Here is a 21,825-nt window from a genome sequence, read left to right as displayed (position 1 = left end):
TGCTTGCCATGCTCCCTTCCACCACAGGGCCTTTGCACATGCAGTTCCCCCTGGCCCAGAATATTCTTTCTTCCTCTATTCATCTGGTCAATCCTATTCACCCTTCAGGTCTCAGTTTAAGTGTTATTTCCTCAGGGAAAACTTCTCTGACCCCTAACTCCCCATCTATTCTCCATATTTTAAACCCTCAGGGCATTTCATAGCAGTTGCTACATTTGAAACTTTACATGTATTTCTGGGACAATTCAAATGATATTGGTCTTTCTAACTAAAGAGTAAGCTCTGTGATGACAGCAACAGTATGTGATTTGCTCACCACTGAATCCCAGCACCTAAGCTGGCCCATAGGAGGTCCTTAGTAAATATTCATTGAATGAATGAACGAATGAATGGTTTCCAGCTTAGACACTTCCCAGCTATAGGACGCTGGATGGGCTATGTCTTCGCAAGGTGTGAAACAGGAGCTCCGTTACTGAGTGTGAGCGCCGTGTATTTCAGACAGGGTGATAACACACACTGTGCTCCCCGCCCCCGGGGACCTTTGTTTCTCCCTGGAGGAGTTTTTGGTTGTTGATGAGATTGGCAAATAATTAATTACGTCCATCATGATCATGTGTGTCTGGCTGAGTCACTAAGTGGCAGCGTAATTCGGGATGCACTACTCGACATCTCTGGGCGCTCCCGACTCGTGCAGTGGGAAGGCTGCAGGAGGAGGGTTCCGGTCTCCTCCCACAGGTGGAAGTCTGCGGCTGTGCGCCTGCACACTCACGGGGAGAGCATGCGCGGCTGCTGAGACACACGCAGGACAGGAAGAGAGGAGGGAAGCCAGCCCTGAGCACCTCCCGGGGAGGGAGCAGTGCGGGCAGGCACGGGGAACGCAGTGTCCCCGGACCCTGGACCTGAACCTGTGCGTACTCGCTGTGTGACCACCAGGCGGGTTAGTGAGCGACCCACTGAGCCTCAGTTTTTCCATCTAGAAAACGGGTATGGTGATGATATCTACTTGTTGAGGTCACTGTGAGGATTAAATGAGTTAATATGTGTCAAATGCAAAGTAACACTCTTTATTTTGCTCTAAAACAAACTAACCAGTATTTATTTTGCTCTTACAATGTGTTGGGCACCATTCTACGTGCTTTATATGCATCATGAGAAACTGAAGACAAGTCCGTGAGGTAGTTAACATCATCATCTCCATTTCACAGAGGAGGAAACTGAGGCACAAGGAAGTCAAGGAAGTTGCTCAAGGTCACAGCTATTAAATGATGGAGATGGAATTTGAACCCAAGCTGTGTCCACGCACTCAGCAAGGTGCCTGGTACACAGTAAAGTACCTAATACATTGTTGTTTTTATTGGATGTGCCATTTCCTTTTTTAATGGTATTACTAAAAAGTCACAGAAAGGAAAAGAAAGGGAGGCAGAGTGGGGGTTGAGAGCTCTTAGAGTAAACCGACCAAAAGACAGAGCTGGATGGCATCTCAACGAGAGTCTAATCTTTCCTCTGTTAATTCAACACGTCACTGAGCAGCAATGGTGCCAGGCTGTGGGGACACAGCGATAAATGGAATATGGTCCCCGCTCACAGATGCAGGGGAGACACACGCACGGCCCAAAATATGATGTGCTAAGAGCTAGAATAGGCATAGGACCAAAGTTCTACAGGAGCCCCCAGGAGGAGGAATTAACTCGTTCTACTTGGGGGATTAGAAGAATTGTTGCAGAAGGAGGGGCATCTGTGCTGGATTTTGAGGGATGAATAAGAGTTCACGAAATAAAAAAAAAGAAGCTAAGCTTTCCAAAGACAAGAAGCAAGCGCCAGGCATCAGGAGTCCTGCAACATGAAGCACTCTCCGTTTGTGAAAATAACGAATATAAAGCCGGGAGCCAGGATGGGCCTCGAGTTTCAGAGCGTCCAGCTCCCTCCCCCGCACCCCCTCCTTGCTCTTGCCCTTTTGAACGTTCTCTGGACTTCCCCAGAGTACCCTTTCCCAGCCGACTCTCAGAGACTCCTTACTTTTCCGATCGGTGACCTCACAGCCTGGGCCTCGGAATCCGACAGGACAGATGCATTCACAGCGTGACTCTGAGAAGGCAATGCAGAGAGAGTGAACGACACCATGCGAAGCCCAGAACTCGTGAAGCCAGCCCTCCACATTGCCGCTTTCCTAGTAGGTTAGAATCGGGCAAACATTTAGTTGAGTGGTTTGAAATAAAAAGGTTCAGTGCCAAGAATACCCACTCCTTTCTTGAGGATCCTTTGTTCATGAAAGGGTGTTCATGGGGAATTATATGGAGTTGTTGAGGAAAACTACTCATTAGCTGACATCTGACCTAGACTTGTAAGTTTTCAGGGTCAAAAGCTACATTACTGAGGTCGCTGGGGCCAATGGTCACTGATTCTCAGTTTCACCAGAAGTAACTGTCTAGCTTTTGCTTGAATACCTCTAGTGATGGGGAACTCACTATCCTTAGATGTCTCATCCTTTCTTTAGCCAGTTCTTTCTCCCTGAGAACAGGTTGGCTCTGGAGTCCCCTCTGTTGAGCTCGCTCCATCCACGGGGGTTCTGCCCTGACCGCAGCTGGCTCCCTGGGCTGGGATCTGTTGCGACAAGCTGCTCCTGATCCCTGTTTTGGCGTCTTGCTGGATTAGACTCTTCCTTAGAGTTTTGCTCGCCCATCACCACAGGAGCATCAGATCTCGGGTCCCAGCCTCTCCCAAGTTTGCCCTGCCCACAGCAGTGGTCCTGGATGTGACCCCTGAAGTTAGCAATCAACTTCTGGTGGCCCATCGATGCCGCCACTCCCAATCTTCTTGCCCTGGACTCTCAGGAGATGCACAAAGAGTTTCTCCTGCTCAGCCTGGGCCCCTTCTCTGACCAGGAGAGACTCCCTGAGCCCACCCCCACTCCTTGGTGGAGACCACACAGTCTCAGCCTGCTCCTGTCCTTAGTTTAATGCTGCTGTCACCCACGGTGTCCTCTGCGGCTGGAACCTGGGTACCCCGATGGCCAGAATAGCATGTGCTAGTGGCCTGCATCCTGACGTCTCGGGAGATTAACACCTGTACACAGCAGCGTAACTCTTTGCTCAAGTCTCCCTGTCCCACTAGTCTACAAGGTCAGCGAACCATGGGTCCTATCTGCCGGGGAGTCCAGCCACAGAGCCTCCCTGTCCTCGCCCTACAGCGGAATCCGCTGGTGGGCTTTTCTAAGGTCCATCCCAGGGATGCACTTGGCTGACTTTGGGCCGAGGCCCAGGGCTCCGTGTCTATGACAAACGCCCGGGGTGACCGTCGCGTGAGCCTGGGCTGAGCTCTGCCGCCTCAGAGGAACCTCGCGCTTCGCCTGAGTGCGGGGCCTCCTTGGTCCGGTGCCACCTCTCTGTGCTCCAGGCGGCGGGCGTTTCAGTGACAGCGAGTCACACCTGGCCGCGGATTACAACTACCTGGGGCGGGGCCTCCTCCAGAGAGCCTCGCGTTAGGGATCCGGACTCAGGTGGCTCTAAGGCACAACCAGGGCGGAGGAGCTCAGCTTCAGAGGCTCCACCGGGCCAGGGCGCTCTTTCTTCCCCTCAGAGAATGAAGAGAGCTTTATGACAGCCCCAGGGCCGGGGCAGAGGCCTAGGACTGCCCAGAAACTCTTCTCGAGATACTCTGGAGGGGGTGTGGGTTTGATAACGTGCCCAGGCCCCACAGCCAGCCCCTCCAGATGACGGCTTCCATGAGGGACGCCAGCTGCCCGGAATCAGCACCTTTCAGGACAGGGACTCCGTTCCCTCGGCAGGGAGCACAATGGCAGGAGCTGACTTCCTTCTGGAACTCCTCCAGGGCCTGCTTCATGTTCTGCCTCACTGTGCTGGAGTAGGCAAAGTCTGCGGCTGTCACCAGTTCATACAGAGGTTCTGCCTGGGCAGGGAGGAAAGGCATTTATTTCAACAGGCAGCGTTCATCAAGCAGGAGCATGAAGCAAGGCCCCACAGGTGTCGGCGAGGTGTCAACGCCCGGGGACCACCAGCGGATTCGTATGGAAGTAAATGTCTGTCACACCTTGTAGATGCATGCCCCATCCTCTCTGTGTCCCACCCCACCCAAAATCCACAAATAAGCTCATTCAAGTTCAGGTCAACAAACACTCACTGAGTACTCCTAAGTGCCAGGCATGGAGCACTAGTACCGACTCGGATAAAAGCCCTGCTTTCAGGAAACCCAGCCTCCACAGATGGAGACGGGCACTCTAACGGGCTCTCACAGGCAGCCAGGTGCCGGCGGAAGGTAGTGATGGGGAGAGCGGAGCAGGTGGCTGATCTGTCTTTGGAGGGGAGAGGAGGTGATTTTGAAGTAGCTCTTTGAAAGCATTATAGGAGCATTGTCCCTACACCACTCCCCACTCCAAACCTGTCAAAATCATTCATGTCACGCAAGAGCCACCAGCAGGAAGCCTCTCCCAACCTCCAAGGCTCACAGAACACCTTCCTGCCAGGAAACACTCAGAATACCGTCTGTACTACCCATCCGACACAAATTCTCTCTTGGCTCCTTTGTGGTCATTACATTTTTGTGTGTTGAAGTCTCTTTTCTTCCCCCTCTAATTAGACTGCAAGCTCCTGGAGATCAGGACTATACACCGCTCAGCTCGGTGTCTCTGGGGACCCACGGGAGCCTAGGGAGAACCCCTGATGGCAGTGTAGGGATGAATGAGGTGGGATGTGAGGCCTCAGCAGGGCAGTGGCAGCTGGCATGGAGGAGAGGGTATGGGGAGCAGAAACACAGAAGCAGAGAGGGCCACGCTGGTGGCTCCGTGGGCACAGCAGTGTTTGAGAAGGGGAAGCCACAGATGGATGTGATGGTGTTTGTGGGCTAGAAAAAAACAGAGGCGAAGCCCAGAGAGGTGGTTAAAAATGTTCAAAGCCAAAAAAACACCCCACAAAAACACACATGTTTAGAGCCTCTTGGCTCTTGTTTCAGCTCCAGGGCCGGGTTCCTCTCCAGCTTTTGTTTGTGATCCTCCCTAATCCAGACCTGGAGAGTTTAGGGTCTGTCTAAATGCAGGCAATCATGCCTAATAGAAGCCTCCGGTGGGAAGAAAATTGCTTCCATTTCTTAATGCACCTGACGCTGACCTTTACTCCAGTGGGCAAAGCAAGGCCCCTTGGTGGTCCCATTGTCTCACCGTTTTGTGGTCAATGAATTGATCCAGAGGCTGTTTGCAGAACCGTCCAGCCTGCTGGCCACCCACGGGGGCGGGCTGCGAGGGAAGCTGGGGTTTGCTGCACGCCAGTGATGGGCTCCTCCAGCGATCTGCATCCCCTGCCCGAACACCTTGAAAGGCTGCCTTTAGCCACCAGGCATTTTCCTACCAGCACTGAGATTTGCTCCAGGAAGAGAGCAAGTCTGCAGCAAAACTGGAATATACCTGCCACATATCCTGTGCGCCAGGAGCTGTGGGGGCCATTTGCAAATATGATCCCACTTCATCGTCATAGGGCAGCAATTATGAGCCCCATTTCAGGTGAGGGTAAGTAACTTGAACAAAGTCGGGGAACTCATAAAAGAGTATTGCCAGGATTCTAACCCCAAGCCTTTGCTTTCATTGCTAGTTTATGTCCATTATTGACAAAAATGGCTTGATTGTTGCCATTTCCAACCTCTCTGCCAGGGTTCTCCAAATCTTGCAGACTACGGTTGGCCTTGGAATTGAGCAGCAACTCCTCAGGACTTCCCAGTCCCTTTTTAACTTAACTTGGCTCATTTATCTGTGTTTTTGGCTTGCTGGTCCCTTTTCCCTGTCTTTTGATCTCTTTTCTTCTCTTCTTCCTTCCTTTCCCCCTCAACTCCTCCCTCCCTCTTTCTTCCTCATTTCTCCCCCAAATACACAGTCCCAACTACTCACATTGATCATTGGATGCTCAGCACACTTGCCCTTGTGAAAATTTTATTTCTCATATTGCTGCAAGGAGATGTTGGTGTCCTCTATTAAAGTCCATGCCGTCCTCTATAATGGACCCTGGTGAGGGCCGTTCTTAATGAGAACAAATCACTGTTGTCATAGCAAGCATTGATTAGGCGCTGAAGTGAATGCAAACATTACCTAAGTTAAGCTGCACAACAATCTTACCAGCTAGGTAGTCTTCTGTATCCCCATTCTACAGATGAAAAGCCTGAGGCACAGAAAAGTGGGTTGACCAGAGTCACACAATAAGTAGCGGAAACGGATCTGAACTGTCACCATTGTGGTTTGTATCCTTTCAGTATATATTTTTGGATAGGTAGATGGACAGATATGCACAGCAAATTGGTGGCGTAAGAAAAGCGCATTTTTATATTCTACTTTTTTCACTTAAGGTCATATTATGAGCATTCTTCCATGCCATTCTCTATTCCTTGATGAAATGATCTCTTATGGCTGTGTAGTGTCCTGGAGCAGGGATGAACGACAGTCTATTCAACTCTTCCCGTTAGTGAATCTTTTGATTGTTTCCTTTATTTTCTCTTTTGCTACTACAAATAATATAAAACAAGGCATGTTTTTACACATACATCTTTACCAACTTTTAAGTTATTTCTTTACTCAATTCTTGCATTTGAGGTTACTGGATCAAAAGCTATAACCATTCTCAAGGTTTTGGATGTATATGGTTACGTTCTTTTCTTAAAGTATTGTACCAATTTATAGTCCCATCTCATTTTATAAAAGTGTCCATCTCGTCGCTCTCAATTTCATGGAATGTTATAGATTTTTAATCATTTTCAATTTGATAGGTGAAAAATAATAGTGCCTGGTTATTTTAATTTTCATTTTTCATTCCTAGAGAAGTTCGAAATTTTACATCCTTATTCACTGTCTGAGTTCTTCACTATTCATCCTATTCACTGCCTATTTTCCTTTGAGATGTGTCTTTCTTATAAATTGCATCATTCCTTATACATTAAGGATTTCATTTGTGGCAAAATTATTTTGCGGATGGGTTATCTGCCATTTAATTATATATTCACAGTTTCCCTTTTTGAAGTTCCGAGTTCATCTTGGGGGTGAGATCCAGCAGTCCACGCCCAACATCATCTCACCAGGCGGTGCCACCACCATGTCTGTACCATGAACCTTCTCTTGGCCAGAGAATTTGCTTCCAGAGAATCTTGGGGTAAGTTGATTTAGAAAGGTGTGATGGTCATTATCACTGCCTACCAAACACATCAGCTTCTTTTCCTTCTGCGTACGTGGGAGGGCTGCAACTCCCCGCTGTCCTTAAGGGCAGGCTTGCCACGTGACATGTTCTGAGCAGGGAAAGGTGAGCAGAGGGAGTGTCCCTTCCAGGCTGAAGCTTCCGGAGCCGAGGGAGGTGACTCCCCATTCCCTCCCCACTGCTGTGCTCATCTTGGGAGCACATGACAAGATACATCCTCCCTCGCCTGGGTCCCGGGGTGGCATTGTAAAAGCCCCCTCACCAATACACTTGGGACACGTTGTGTGATTGAGAGAGAAATTTTTGTTGTACTAAGTCGCTGAGGTTTAGGGGTTGTTTCACTGCAGCACACCATAGGCTTCCCTGACCTCTGTGTGAGCACCATGCACTACTCTGTTTTTTCCATTCTGCGGCAGGCAATGCCCAGGCTCTGCGCAATGACTTCTCCATCAGCCCGGGTCCCGGACCACAGCCTACCACCCTGACTGTTGCAGAAATGTACACAGCTGATAGACTTCGTGACTAGGGTTGCCAGCACATACAGAATAACCAGTTAAAACCAAATTTCAGATAAACCACAAATAATTTTTTAGTGTAAGTATATCCCATGAAATGTTTGGGAGATGCTTATATTAAAAAATTAGTCCTTATTTATCTGAAATTCCGATTTAACCAGACATCTTGCAGTTTCATTTGCTAAATCTGGCAACACTTTATGTGACCTCGTTAATATCTCAGAATGTCTTTGGGATTTTTCATCCACTAATGGCCATTTCACTGGGCATTTTCTTCAAGACTTTGTGGTTGTCCCTTCATTGTCTTGAGGCATTTAGTGTTGCAAAGAATTCTAAGGCCAGAACGACTTTTACTTTTGTAGGATATATTCTTTCCTAAAAGTAAAACAAATTCACCAGGATGTGTTTCAGTATTGTTTCGTTTTCAGTACTTTTGCCAACTTTTCACTCAGCTGTTCATTCTGCATCATCAGCTCAGGAGTGTTACCCTTATTACGTGCTTGATTAATGCATCTTCACGTTTAATCTCGTCTCTTTCTCAGGAAGAGGTCTCTGAGTTGTAGATTTCCACTTCTGTACTCTCTGTCCATCACATTTCTTTTCTGTCATTGTTTTAATCTCTTTGTCTTTTGCTTTTGCATTACAAGAACATTTTTATGGTACCTTCCACATCACTGACTCAATTTTCTGCAGCGTCAATTCTGTTCTTTATAGTTGCCAATGTAAGTTTTAATTCTGCTACTGTGCTTTTGGTTTCATATATTCCGCCACTTTCCTTTTCATTTGATTAGTGTCTAAACATCTCAGCTTCTATTTTTTATTTCATAAATTCCTCATTTTCTTGAATTTTATTATAATCTCAAAGCAAATGCATTCTAAAATTTACTTCTGGTTTTAGACATATGCTTGTTTCTGCATCTTGAATGTAATTTCAATCTTTTGTTTTCAAAATTCTCTTTATTTGTCCATTGCTTTTTCTTAACTCTTATTTGACAAAAGAACTCTCTCTCTGTGTCTAAAGTTTGCCGGTAAACAGTGTGAATGGGCTCTTCTGGGGCCTCCTTCCCTGCCCACCTGCCTTCCGCAGGAATCATGTTTTCAGATCTTGATCTTCAAGACTGGTTCATGTACATAAGCCTTGGCCAACACTCTGTGTAGGCATTGCTTATCTAGTGGGTTCTGCTGTCCTGGAAAGCAATCGCCACTCCAGCCACCTGGTAAGCTGACTTTGCAGAGAAGAATGGTTCTGAGATATTGTGAAGGCATCTGCCGTTTTCCCTTGCCAGCAAGAGTGAGACATCCACAATGTATGTGTCCAACTCAGGTTACGGACTTTCAGAGAAAGTGCATAAAAACCTTCAACAATCCTGCCTCCCCTACTCCTGAAAACGCCCCTCATTCTCTGATGTCTTGCCCCTTTCAGCCCACACAGCCCTTCATAGCACGACACTGAGAGTGGGTGTGACTTTCCACTCTACCCTACGTGTACTGGGAAGCCTCGTGCCTTCAGTAAAGTGCTCTGAGGTGGTGTGCAGGCCTCTTTGAGACGCTTAGCATGCTAACATGCCCTCTCTCTCACACACACTCACACACTCTGCCCCCACATCCCATATCACGTCATATGCGTGGCACTTGACATTCCCGATGCCCAGGCTGGTACATCCAACCTATTTAGATAGGCAACCTGGGCAATCCATTGACTCTCAGTTAACAAAAAAAGAGACTTAGGTAAGATATAAATAAAAAGTAAGTACCAGGGATCTATTTTCCCCTGGACTCTGTTCTCTCCCATGCCCAAATGTGATACCAACCAATGTCACCATGCCCTCAGCCAATTCCAGATTTCTCTGGAGCTACCTGCAACCTGTGGCTGACTTTATCTTTCTTGATGCTTGCCAGCAACTATATACTAAGTGTCACTACTAAATAAGTGGCAGAAGAAAGGATCTTAATGGCAGCCTTCCTGCTCTACAGCAACTATGCATTTGGCACACAAAAAAAGATACTATGGGAAATTGCCAGCATTGGGAACTGCAGCACCTCCCGTCAGAGCTCCAGCCCCTCAACTCCCCTCCTTGGCTGCAAGAGTAAATCTCTAGGGGGTGGACCCTGGACCATCAATGACTGTACAGACAACAGCAAGAAGAAGACAGTGCAAGATGCGACATGGATACCAAGCTCAAGTCCCCACAGGCAAGGACCTACCACTGCTGATGGGTATGACAGTCCTGTCCTAGCAAACGTCTTTTTAGTTTAAGGTTGCAGAACTTCTCTTGTTTGGGTGACAGGTGGTGCGGATCATTATTTGTTATTCACCACACCCACAGGAAAGTCAGGAGGAGAGGGAAGAGGTCAAAGTCTCCGGTCTGGACCTAACAGAGGCTCTTGAGCAGCCACAGATGGATGCGACCTCTGTGACCTTGACTTTAATCAGCCACCAAATGAAGGTAAGCAGACTTAATTTTGCAGCCTCGGGAGGATTAGATGAAATAACATTCCTGAAGCCCCTGGCAGACTGTCATGAATATAATAGGTGCCCCAAACATGTTAGCAACTAGCAGCGTGTACTATCCTGTCCTGTAAGACCGTCATGCCTGTCTGTATCTTACTGTTCAGCAGAGACTGTATTTTTCATCCTTGCATCTTCCCCTGCTTTCCTCCCGGGCCTTGGCTCCTATTACATTACAGGAACTTAGCAACTGTTTGTTGGTTGAATGAACGAATGTTTAAATGAACAAATAACTGAATGAGTGATCTTCTGATGAAATGGAAATAATACAAATTGAAGAAGCCTGGAATTAGAAGCCGATGTTTCATTTCCTTTAGTGACTTGGGGGCCCAAGTGAGAGGGAGTCAGGGGTTTCTAGCTGGTGTGGAACAGTATATTGTAAGCAGTTCACTCCAGATGTATATTCCACTATAAGGCATGTGCCTCCAGATTAGGGTCTGGGTCTTATTGAGCTCTATGTCCCATCCCCTGGCTCATAGTAGCCCCTCGTAAGCTGTTTTCTGAATAGAGGAAAGGGTGGGTTGAGCAGCTGCCCAGCTGTACCTTAATCTTGATGATGTCTGGGTTGTACTGCACCGCGTCTCCCCACTCCTGCATCAGGTCTGCTGTTGGCAGCTGCTTGTATGCCAGGGCGGTGATGTACTCACTTGCCCCTCCTCTCACAAGGACCACCAAGTCATCCACCATGGTGTTTCTCTTGTTTCTTTCTGGAAAGGACAGAGATCCAGCATGTCAGAGGATTGACTTTCTCACTCTGGAGTTTACTACAACCCAACCAACAACCTGGTTACCATAATATTCACTGAGCTTACCCTGGGGATGCTGTTAGACAAGACATGTCCCTTCCAGCCAGGGAGTCATGGTGCAAGAGGCTCACCCGGTCATATATGACACAAGCTGGGGGCAGGACAAGGAAAGGATATTTATTGAGCACCTATAAATGCCAGTCACTAAATGAGTCTATGGAAGATAGAGAGCTAATAAACAGATAGATAGATGCATACATACCTACAGATAGACTGATAGACCATAGATGGTAAATAGATTGGTGGGTAGATATATCCATCTATCCATCCATACATACATACACAGGGATAAATTGATAAATCACAGATAGGTAAGTAGATTGATAGATAGGTAGCGGGATTATTGATGATTTATGTGTCAGTCCTAATCTAAGTTTTGTATGAGTATTAACTCACTTAATCTTCACTATGAAAGAGGACTATATAATCCTTACTTTGCAGATAAGAAATCTTAGGTACTAGGGGTGAAAGAATTTACCCAACTACCCTGGCCAAGCTGTAAGCTCTATCACTTCCTTGTGTGGATGTCAAAGGTGGGGACATTTGTAAAGCCTGGGCTCTGCATGTGATAGATACCCTCTGAAGACTGTCTACTCTAAAGTGATCATTATTTTGACTTCTCACGGAGTTTGCTAGAAAGCCTTCAATCATATCTGTGAGTTATTCTCACTCTAATTCGTCTGTGTGCCCCATGCCAAAGGAACTGGTGTGAAGTGACCACTCAGCTCTGAGCCTGCAACACCTGGGCATCATAAAGAAGGAGTCTTGTATACTGTTGGTAGGAGTGTGGATTGGTACAACCATTTTAGCAAACAGCTTGGCATTGTCTAGTCTAGCAAAAGTACATACTCTACAACCCAACAGTTCCACTCCTTGGGTATTCCCTGGAGAAACACTTGCACGTGTGCACCAGATAACGGTACGAGAATGTTCACAGAAGCATTGCTGATAATCACTTGAAATAGGAAATAACGCAAATTCAACAGTAGAATGGACAAAGACAAGTGTTACATTCATACAATAAAATACTATGCAGCAATGGAAATGAATTACACAAAAACAGGATGTTGAATGAAAAAAAAAAACAGAATAGAAAAGATTACATGCCATCTGTAAAAGTTCAAAAACAAGCAACACTAAGCCATATTGGTTAATGATACCTGTGGGTGGTAAAACTACTGAGAAAGGAAGGATGTGTTTAACGCAGACGTCAGGATGGTGTTATCTCCAAAAAAGAAGGCGGAGTTGTGATTGCAAGGGCTTCTGAGGTGCTGGCAAGCTTCTACCTAGTGACCAGTGGGAGCTTCCTTTACAAAGCCTTTTTAAACAGCACCTACATTTTATGCACGCTTCCCTGTGTAAGACGCATCTTCCAACCCAGTCCCACCAAATGAACAAACAACATCAACCACACATCGGTAACAGTGCAAGAGATGGTTCTAGACCACCAGTTAGTTTTTGTGGTTGTTGTTTTATTTTGTTTTGTTTCAGCTATGGAGCTCTTTCTTCACAGATCATCCAGGCACAAGCTTAGCAACCAGAGCAGAGGAAGGAGAGCTGCTCGGGGCGCAGAGGCTCGGGGATTGAGCGCCGCGGATCAGCCTCTCTCCAACTCTGGGGGCTGTGTGGATTCCCAGCTCCCTTGCATAGCCTCCAAGTTCCCTGATCCCAGACACTTGGCTCTACCTCCTGGCTTCAATACCCACCTCCTGGTCTCTCCTGCCTCATGGGCCCTGCTTCACACTTTGTGGCTTTGCCTGCTCTTCTGTATTGCCATTGGCTTAGGTAAGGACTAGCTTCCTTACCTGCCTCCCCACCTCCTCCCCCTGCCCCCGACCCCAGATCCCACCACTAGCCAGGCCAACTCCCAGACCCTGAAGTAAATTTCCATTGTTAGATCTTTTTATTTTCTGCCTAAAACACAACCTTGACACTTTACTCCTCCAGGGGCAATTCAAACAATCCCTCCCTTAGGAAGCCGCCTTGATGCTCCACACTGGCGTTTGGTGCTTATCACTGCCTTGCCATTGCTTCTTTCATTGTCTGCCTCCTGCATGGGAGCACCATGATGGTAGGAATACAATTTTATTCACTTTTGTATACTCATCACATAGTAGGAGTAAATTTTGATTGAATGAATTACTATTATTTCAATCGAAATGCCTTGGAATATCCAGTCTTTAGCTTAAAGAAAGATTGGATCCAAGGGTGCTAGAGAGGGAAAGCTGAGAAGCATAGAAGTCACACGTCCCCGCCACTCACCTTCGATTTCCTTCAGAATACGCTGGCATTTGTCCACCGACACACCCAGCTTGACATAGACCATTGTGATGGCAGCACCAATCTTAAAATCATTTTTGGCACAGGCAAGGACATCCTTGAGAGAGTAATCTGAAAGCAAAGGAAGAGGCTCAGGACCTGAAGGTAATTTGTCCTGTCCCTTTTCTGTGATTGACTCCAAAGGCCCGGCCCTTCCTGGATGTCCTGGGGCCCCGCAGGGACTCAGACTCAAATGAATGGGTGAGCAGCTTGATGACAAGAAATGCAGGCAGCTTCAGGGCAGAGACCTCGTAAGAGAGCAGTGTCAACCGCCCCTTCCAGCCACCTCAAAGATTCCAAGGGGTCTGCTGCCCTCCAAAGAGGGAGAGCGCTCAGAGCTGTTTTCTAAAACTGCGGGTCCTCATCAAGGCTCGAGGCGCTGATCCAGTGATCTGTCCACCTTCCCTCGCCCACGCTCTCCATTCTCTGCTACAGGAGAAAGAGTTTGTTGATTGATTAATTGAGATGATGAAGGTGGAGTGTCGGGTATAGGACCTGGCAAAGGGAAGGCGCCAACTTCCCTTATTTCTTCAACATTTTTGGATCCTTTGCCACTGGTTCCTCCCTAGCTCTCCCCAAGGCATCCTTCTCTCCTGGGCCTGCTGGAATCTCAGGTGGGACTTGTAAGCACCTTTTTGTAGCACTGAGGCCAGTACAAGGAGAGGAGAGCGACTGTGATGACTGAGCTTGTCTAGGAACATTCCTGTAGGTCAGTTGTCCCCCAAGCATGTTCCTTGAAACATGAATCTATGAGAATATCTCTTAGAATTCTTGTAATAGTAAGTATTACAAGAAAAGAGCTTCTGTGGCCAAGTAAGTGTGACCAGTGTCGTAGCAGAAGCGGCAAAGTCATTTCACGGCAGTATTTGCAGGACTCCAGAAGTGGGATCTATCATGCTTTCCCCACTTAGCTGATCACAGAGCCCGTTCATAGGAAGCAGTCTGAGGAACTGAGAAAACTACTTTTGAAACTACTGGTATGGAGGAAGGCACCCTCGATGTTGGCAAGACTGGGGCCACGCTGACATAAATTTACATTATATACCATGGGTCCTCTTGCAAGTTCACTAGACTGACAACCAACGCCTGGCTCCGCCACAGCAAACCGTGTGACCCAGGGCAGGTCCCTTAAGCTGACAAATGTCGTGATGTAGGAAAGAATACTGGATTGAGAAGCAGGGTTCACCCCTTAGACTCGTACCTGACTGTGCTTGGAAAGACCTGGAATCTCCGTATGGAGAGTAGACTGCAGAGGAAGAGTGGGAGGTGGGTTCTGGTTTGGAGGCTATGGTCATAACCTGCAACCTGGCCACTTAGTGTGAACTATGACCAGCAACATTGGCATCACCTCAAAGCTTGTCAGAAATGTGGAATCTTGTGTCTCACTGCAAACTTACTGAACGAGAATCTCTCTCTTACAAGATTCAAAGATAATTCGCATTCACATTAAATTTTGCGAAACACTCGTCCTGAGGTGAGCTTAAGGTGGTAACAGTAAAGAGAGAGAGAAAATACAATTTGAGAATAGAGCTGATGGAACTTGCTAATAGATTAGAAGGAAAGAAAAATAATCGAGGTTGACTTCTAGACTTTTGGCTTGATCCACTGGTTGGATGGGTGGAACCATTCTGAGATGTGGATGCCTGTGTAAGAAACACATTTGAGGAAGAAAAGCAAAAGTTCTCTTTGGAGACATGTCAAGTTTGCAATGGTCATTAAGACATTCAAGTGGAGATATCAAGGAGGCATTTGGCCGTAAGCTCTGGGGCGTGGAGAAGAGGTCCAGGGTGGGTGCATACCTCGGGAGTCCCCTGCATGTTGACGGCATTTAGAGCCGTGAGACGGGATGCCATTGTCTAGAGAGAGTAAAGTAGGCCCAGCGACTCCCGGAGCTCATGTGCCCCACTAGGGAGGCCACAGTCCCGCGGGCAGTACCTGCTCTCTCCATGGCCTCTTTGTTCATAATGAGAGTGTACTCATAAATGCCGCCGAGCACGGCCTCGGTGATGTAGTGGGTCCCGAAGTCGCGGAAGAGGTCCCGGTACTCCCCGTAGCCGTACTCCAGGGGCAGCTGCTTGACTCTCTGAAGGAATTCGTAATGCAGCATGAGGCTTCTGGGTTTCAGCTTGTAATGGGCCACTTCAAGGTCAGAACGCGCGTGCAGAAATGTGCTTTTCTAAATGAAATACCAACATGGGAAAACCAGACCTTTAAAGTTAGGAATCTGGAACGAGAAGATGAACTTTACAAATACCATCCAATGTCGTGGCCTGGGGTCAGCACTCTTATGATTCCTTTAGGATGCTTCAGGGAAGACGGCCTCTTTGACAAGCCCTCATGTCTCATAAATATTCTGATGTCCTTTTCGGCTTGGAAGAGCTTGCTCTTAACTCACCCCACTACAGCAACACATAAGGAACGAGAAGGGTGGGTAACCAGAAACAGACACGGCAAGGAGCAGCCGGTGCGCAGGGGGCAGCTCTGATGAGGGACGGGGTTTGCTGACCTACAAAGGCAACCTCTTCGTCTGTGCTTCTTAAACTCTAAGGAAAATCCACTCAGGAAAGAGTAAAATTGGGGCTTCAGGAAGGCTGGACATTGCCGTTCATGGCAAGACTCAGCAAACTACAGCCCGCACACCACATCTGGTACCTGGTTTGTGGCTAAAGTTTTACTGGAATGCAGCCAGGCCCATTTGTTAATGTCCATAGCTGCTCTCCCACTACATGGCAGAACTGAGTAGTTACGACAGAGATCGTATGGCCCTATGAAGCCTAAAATATTTACTCTCTGGCCCTTTACAGAAAAAGTTTGGTGACCCCTGTTGGGTGAGGCGGACTGAAACACAGTGATACTGATGAGGTGCAAGCACGAGGGGGATTCGGATGATCTGAGGGGAGAGGTTCCTCCACCAGGATGTCGGCAAAGGAAGAGGCGGAGGCGGGAAACGTGCGGAAGGTGCATTCTGCCCCAATCTTAAAACTTCCTGCCAGCTTGACCTATCAGCTCTATGAAGCCATGCCAGCTCCGGCCGTGCCCACCGCCAGGCCCCTCAGGTTCCTGCCTTGCTCTCGCCCGTTCTAGTCCTGCCCCACGACTCATGCCTCTTCCTGCTCCCTCGCCCTTCCAACCTAAGCAGTCACGAGGTGCTCTGTTCATGAGTTTTCTAAATATTTTAGGTTTCATCTCCTGCTTGGGTTATAATAGGAGCTTCCCCACTGATCACCCTTCTTCCTCCAGCCTGCCTTCAATGCTCCAATCAGAGTTGACGGCCGAAAACTCTGATGGTATTATTAGAATGCCCCTCTAAGCTTAAAACACACCCTGAACTGACTCTCTACTGCCTCCAGGATAAAATCAACTCCCTTACTGTGCACATAAGAACTTCACAATCTGTCCCCCGTGGTCTCTCTGTGTCAATTTCTACAACCCTGAAGTTCTCCTCCCCATAACTTACCATTTCCCGCCGTCCACACCGTACATCAGCACTCGTCACCTTCTCGCTGTTACCCACATCTGCCGTTCTCTTTCATAAAACGATTTTGCTCATGCTGTTCCTTCTGCCTGAAATGCTCTTCCCCTACTTTTCTGCCTGACACACACCTACTTATATTTTAAATTCCCGCTTAGCTGTGCTGCCTATTTGATACCATCCCTGAATTTCTGAGACACACACTGCATTTTCCAGGGTTGCATTGCACTTTGCTTATATTTCCTTTATAGTGGATAGCATGCTGTATTACAACCAATGTGCAAAATTAAGAATAAGCTATCTGCATACACGTTTACCTCTCCCATTAGACTGGGAGCTTGAAGGCAAGAACCATGTTATATTTGTCTTTAGGCCTCAAGTCTCTAGCGAAGGGCCTAGCACAACGTAAGCCCTCTATATAACTGGCTGTGTAAGGAGGGAGGAAGGTGAAACGGAGTGAGCAAATGGATGAGACTCTTTGTTTTCTCCCCTGACAAGGTAAGTTCCTTTTAATCAGTCCAATCCTTCATCACAGTCTTTCAGTCTTGAGCACCTACTAAGCGCCATCCTAAATCTAAAGACGAAAGAAACAGCCTCTGTCAGCGAGGAGCTCACAGCCTAGATGGTAAGGGAGAATAGGGAAAGACAATGACAGTCTAACTAATGTTCGCTACCCATTTGCAGCAGCAGAGACCTGTCTGAGGCCCTCACCATCTCTTTTTTCTCATATGAATCACCGTAGACATCTTGACCTCCTCCATGTTTGCCTTGGACTAATTTTCTATCACATCACATCCAGGTTGAAAACTCCCAGCGACTAGAGAACGAAATGCACCTTCCTCACTCTGGCATTCAAGGTTCCTCACGTCTGCCTGTCACCTGTTTGCCAATATCACATCCCCTCACTTCCCAGTCCGATCCCACCTCTTCTAAGTCACTGGCTTTCACCATCACCTTACGGGGGCAAGGGAGCAGACGATATGAATAGATTAGTACCCCAGAAACATTTTTCTGGCAGCCCATAAATTTGAAGGGGTAAGTTGGATACAGGAGACGCTTTAGCGGGGCCAAGCAAGACATGAAAGGGCCTGGGCTGGTTAAGATGTAATCAGAGTTAGATTAAGAAGGGTGGAGAATTATACTGAAGGATTTGGTGGCCAATGAATGTGGAAATGAAGAGGAAAGAGAGCCAAGCACCATTCTGAAACTCTCAGCCTGGAGAAGTAGAAGGAGCAAAACTGCTATTTAACACAGAAAATTTAGGGGCAGAACTTGCTTTGGAGTGTCAGCAAGGCATCCAGGTAATGAGGCCGGGAAGGTGGGTGGTGCCGGTCAGAGCTGAACAGAAAGGTCAGAAGCAGTGACGAAGGGCTTGGCTTGTCCTTGCAGAGGTGAGGGGAGGCGAGCAGAAGAGGCTGCCCGGGGTGGCTAGAGAGTAAGAAGAGAAGATGTCCACAAGTTAAATAAAGTACAGGTGGGGATATTAGAACCCAGGCAGGAAACTGATAAGAGCAGAAAGAAAGCAGGAGAAACAGGCAGTGGTGGTGTGGTCAGCTCCACCAGACGCCCCAAGAAGTCAGAGACGAGTCTTGGGTGGCATTCAGAGGGGAATTTCAGCTGAATGCTTAGGATGGAAGTCAAATCGCTGGGGGTGAAAAGTCTCCAGAGATGGTTTGTCTGGAAAGGCTACAATCTCAAGCTTAATGAAAACTAAGGAAAGAAGCTTATTAGAAAATGAGAGAAAATAATTATGGAAGACCACCACCGCCTGGTCTTTCTAAAAAGTGAGTTAATGTAAGACCAAGTTATTTTTTATGAAAAGCTTTTCAAAACAACAGAAATATGACTGGTTGCTGGGACTAGTAGCGATGCAGAATACAGACCATCTGTGGGCATGAAAATTCAAACGAATACATAGAAATTAAAGAGCAGTGGAAGGAAAGGGTACTTACAGTGTGAGAGAATCGTTTGGTTCTGCTAATAAAATGCTTGGCATTACCACTTGCTGAACTAATGCCAAGTTCAAATATTCCAGGTTTTTTAAAACCAAAGCTGAAACGAGACATACTAGTTGCTGTCTCTGTGACATTATGTTCAAAATCTGAGTACGACTCATATTCTGTCAGCGCAAATTCATATTTGCCTTGAGTCTAAAGGAAGAAAAGAGAAAACGTTTCTTACTTCATTTGACTTAGATCAGCTGAGTCCAAGTCAACAGACATCCGCTGTGCACATGCTGGGCTCTTGACGAGGTGCTCTGAATGCAGAAAACTCAGGGCCAACTGTGTCCCCACCCAGGGCTCCTGATCCACTGGGAGAGACACAGGTGCTCAATACTGCGGGGCGGTACTCAGAGGTGGGTGCTTGATTTGGATTCCAACTGGCAGACGTGGGGGAGAGCATTCGGGGCTGTGGGCTCAGAGGAGGCAAAGGCGCGGAGGCGAAGGCACAGAGGCGGGAAAAAGTAGGATGAATTGCAGAGGCTGCAGGGACTCTAGTGCGCAAGAGCGAGGGGAAGGGAGGGCACGTGAGAGGATGTGCTGAGGCTCTGGGATCGCCTCTGAAATTTGGACTTCATCCAAAGATGGGCCAGCAGAGGAGGCAGCGAGCCTCAGATCGTTCTGGGACAGAAGGGCAGTGGAACTGGAGGGTGGACTGGGGGCAGAGAGGCAGGCTGCAAAGGAGAGCTCTTGGCTCAAAAGTCAGTGCTCATCGTCCTGTGCACGGGGAGCTGCCAAGGGTGCTGCCTCGGTGTCCCGGGAGTGACCAGACCTGAATTGTCTCCACCTCACTCCCAGTGGCTCTGGATGTCTGCGGTTCCCATAACACCCCAGCTGCTGAGGAAGGAAGGGGAGCAGAGTGACTCTGAGAGCGGCCTGGGGTGGAACACCAGTTTTAGTCGTCTGACCTTGGAGAGATGACTTCACCTCTCTAAGCCTCAGTTTCTTCACGTGTAAAATGGAGATACCTCCTCGCACTGGGCTTGTTCTGAGGGTTGAGTTTATACGGTAATCACTGGCACAGCATTCAGCACCGGCCGTGGGAAGGCCGATCACCTGCGCCAGAGAGGCTGCAGCTGGTGGGCCTGGGCCGGGAGGGCCTGTTTCTCCTGAGCCCCTTTCTTCTTTTCTGGCCAACAAGTCTGTGCAGGGTTGGAGCAGGGTGGCAAGAGGAGGAGGAGAGAGGAGGCAGCACCAGCCTTGAGGGCTGCACAGATTTAGAAGTGGGAGCTACCATCCAGCTGACCGAGTCCAGCGCCTTCACTTTACAGATGAGGAAACTGAGGCAGAGTAGACAGGGAACTCAGCCTAAGGTGACACGGCGGGCTGTGCAGAGCCGGGCCTGGAACGGCATCTGCCTCGGTCCCAAGGGTATGTGTCACGCGGTAGCATCGTCTGTCCTGAGCCCTCTCTGTGAGGCTAGCTTTAGGGCTGCGTGTTAAGCACAGCACAGGCTTCTATCAGGAGGGCATTTTCTAACTTATCCTTTGAACCATTATGGTTCTAACAGGCCAGGGCTTGGTAACAACCAGAGTTAACATTTCCTGAGGGCTCACCACTAACCAGGTGTTGTGTGCACGAAGCATTTACACCTGTTACCTAATCCTCTCCCAGGGGGGCGGAACCACGATGACCCCCGATTTAAAGACAGGGACACGTGGGATCACACAGATGGGAAATGGCAGAGCCCCCGAGCCTCTGAGACTCCAGGTCCTAAGCACACGTCTATCTTCATGGTTTGTGGTTGGTGCCGTCCAGTCGATTCTGACCCCTGGCGCCCGCATCCAGCAGAGTGGAATCGGCTGGGTCTTTGTGCGCCAGCCTCTCCCCTTCCAGCACTGCAACAGACAGCACTCCGCTGCTGTTCACCGGGTTTTCATGGCCAATTTTTTCAGAAGTGGGTGGCCAGGTCCTTCCTCCTAGCCTGTCTAGTCTGGAAGGTCCACTGAAACTTTGAAATACCCGTGGCAGAGCTTTCAGCATCCCAGCAACACACAGCCGCCACAGTATACACCCGGCAGTCGTTGGTGTGATTCCCTGACCGGGAAACGAACTCGGGCCTCGGTGTGAGAGCGCCCCGTCTGAACCAGCAGACCCCCGGGCTGGCTCTCTTCATGGGAGCGAGTGAAATTACTGTTAGTATGATCACTGCCACTACAACTACTGCTCTTAGTAGACACAGCATGCCGGCCTCACCACTGAGGCTCCAGGAAGGAACCACCCATTTCACACTCGAAGAAGTGAAGCTCAAAGGGAAAGCGTGATGCATGTGAGCACCCATAGCGAGCAGGGCCGGCCCTCAACTGCGCTAGCTGGCTCCTCAGCGAGTGCTCCCTCCACCGCCCTGCAGTGGCATCCTGGCTGTGACGTACCTGTGGGCTGTAGCTTTCCACGTTGTACGGCTTCCTAAACCTCGTGTTCAGTATGTAATGAGGGGAGCATGCACCACCGTAATACCTGTGATCAAGAACTGGGCCCTCCAAACGGTTTGTAAACAAATTTATCCTGTAGGGGAGGCACACAGAGGAGGCAAGTTAGGGTAATCCAGGTGTGTGATCTCGACTGGTAGATCTACTAAGTGAAACCAAAATTCCCTGGCACAGCATTCAAGGCCCTTGATATGGGATGGAACCAGCTTTCCGGCTTTGTCCCTGGCTGCTCCCAGCCACACTGTATCCAGTCTGCAGCCATCTGCAGGTCCTGCTCTTCCTCCAACCTGCTCTGCTCCTTCTCTTTGTGTTAGTGCTGTTCCCTGTGCCCAGAACACCCTTCCAGCCATTCACAGTCTTATCTCTTTCTTATCTTTCAAGATGAGCTCTGTTGCTGCCTTGTGGGAAGGCTCCACTGATCCTTGTACCAAGCTGGGTTAGAGGCCCTCGTAAGACCTCGTGCTCACCCCCTTGTGCATTTATTGTTCTGTACTATTACAGTTGCCTGACAAGAATGGTCTAGCATAACAGGTAAGAACACGGGCTCTGGAGTCAGACGCCTGGGATCAAATCCCTGTTCTGCCATTTATTAGT

At 48.4% G+C, this 21,825-nt stretch overlaps 1 protein-coding gene across 3 annotated transcripts in view; it reads right to left on the bottom strand.

Moving 5' to 3' along the window:
• Positions 1–21,825, bottom strand: part of C8B (complement C8 beta chain) — a 36,285-nt gene that overhangs the window by 473 nt on the left and 13,987 nt on the right. For all 3 annotated transcript variants that reach the window (XM_070591865.1, XM_070591858.1, XM_070591873.1), the window contains 7 exons: positions 21,175–21,307; positions 18,755–18,952; positions 15,266–15,506; positions 13,274–13,402; positions 10,749–10,912; positions 3,753–3,906; positions 2,017–2,085 (listed from right to left, as the gene is read on the bottom strand). In XM_070591865.1, the coding sequence (XP_070447966.1) occupies positions 2,017–2,085; positions 3,753–3,906; positions 10,749–10,912; positions 13,274–13,402; positions 15,266–15,506; positions 18,755–18,952; positions 21,175–21,307 (1,088 nt within the window). The remainder of the gene's footprint in view (positions 1–2,016; positions 2,086–3,752; positions 3,907–10,748; positions 10,913–13,273; positions 13,403–15,265; positions 15,507–18,754; positions 18,953–21,174; positions 21,308–21,825) is intronic.

This window comes from Equus przewalskii, chromosome 2 (assembly GCF_037783145.1).
Source record: "Equus przewalskii isolate Varuska chromosome 2, EquPr2, whole genome shotgun sequence".
NCBI classification, from domain to species: domain Eukaryota; kingdom Metazoa; phylum Chordata; class Mammalia; order Perissodactyla; family Equidae; genus Equus; species Equus przewalskii.
Note: the sequence above shows the minus strand (reverse complement) of the source record. Positions and strands in the feature narration are given on the sequence as shown.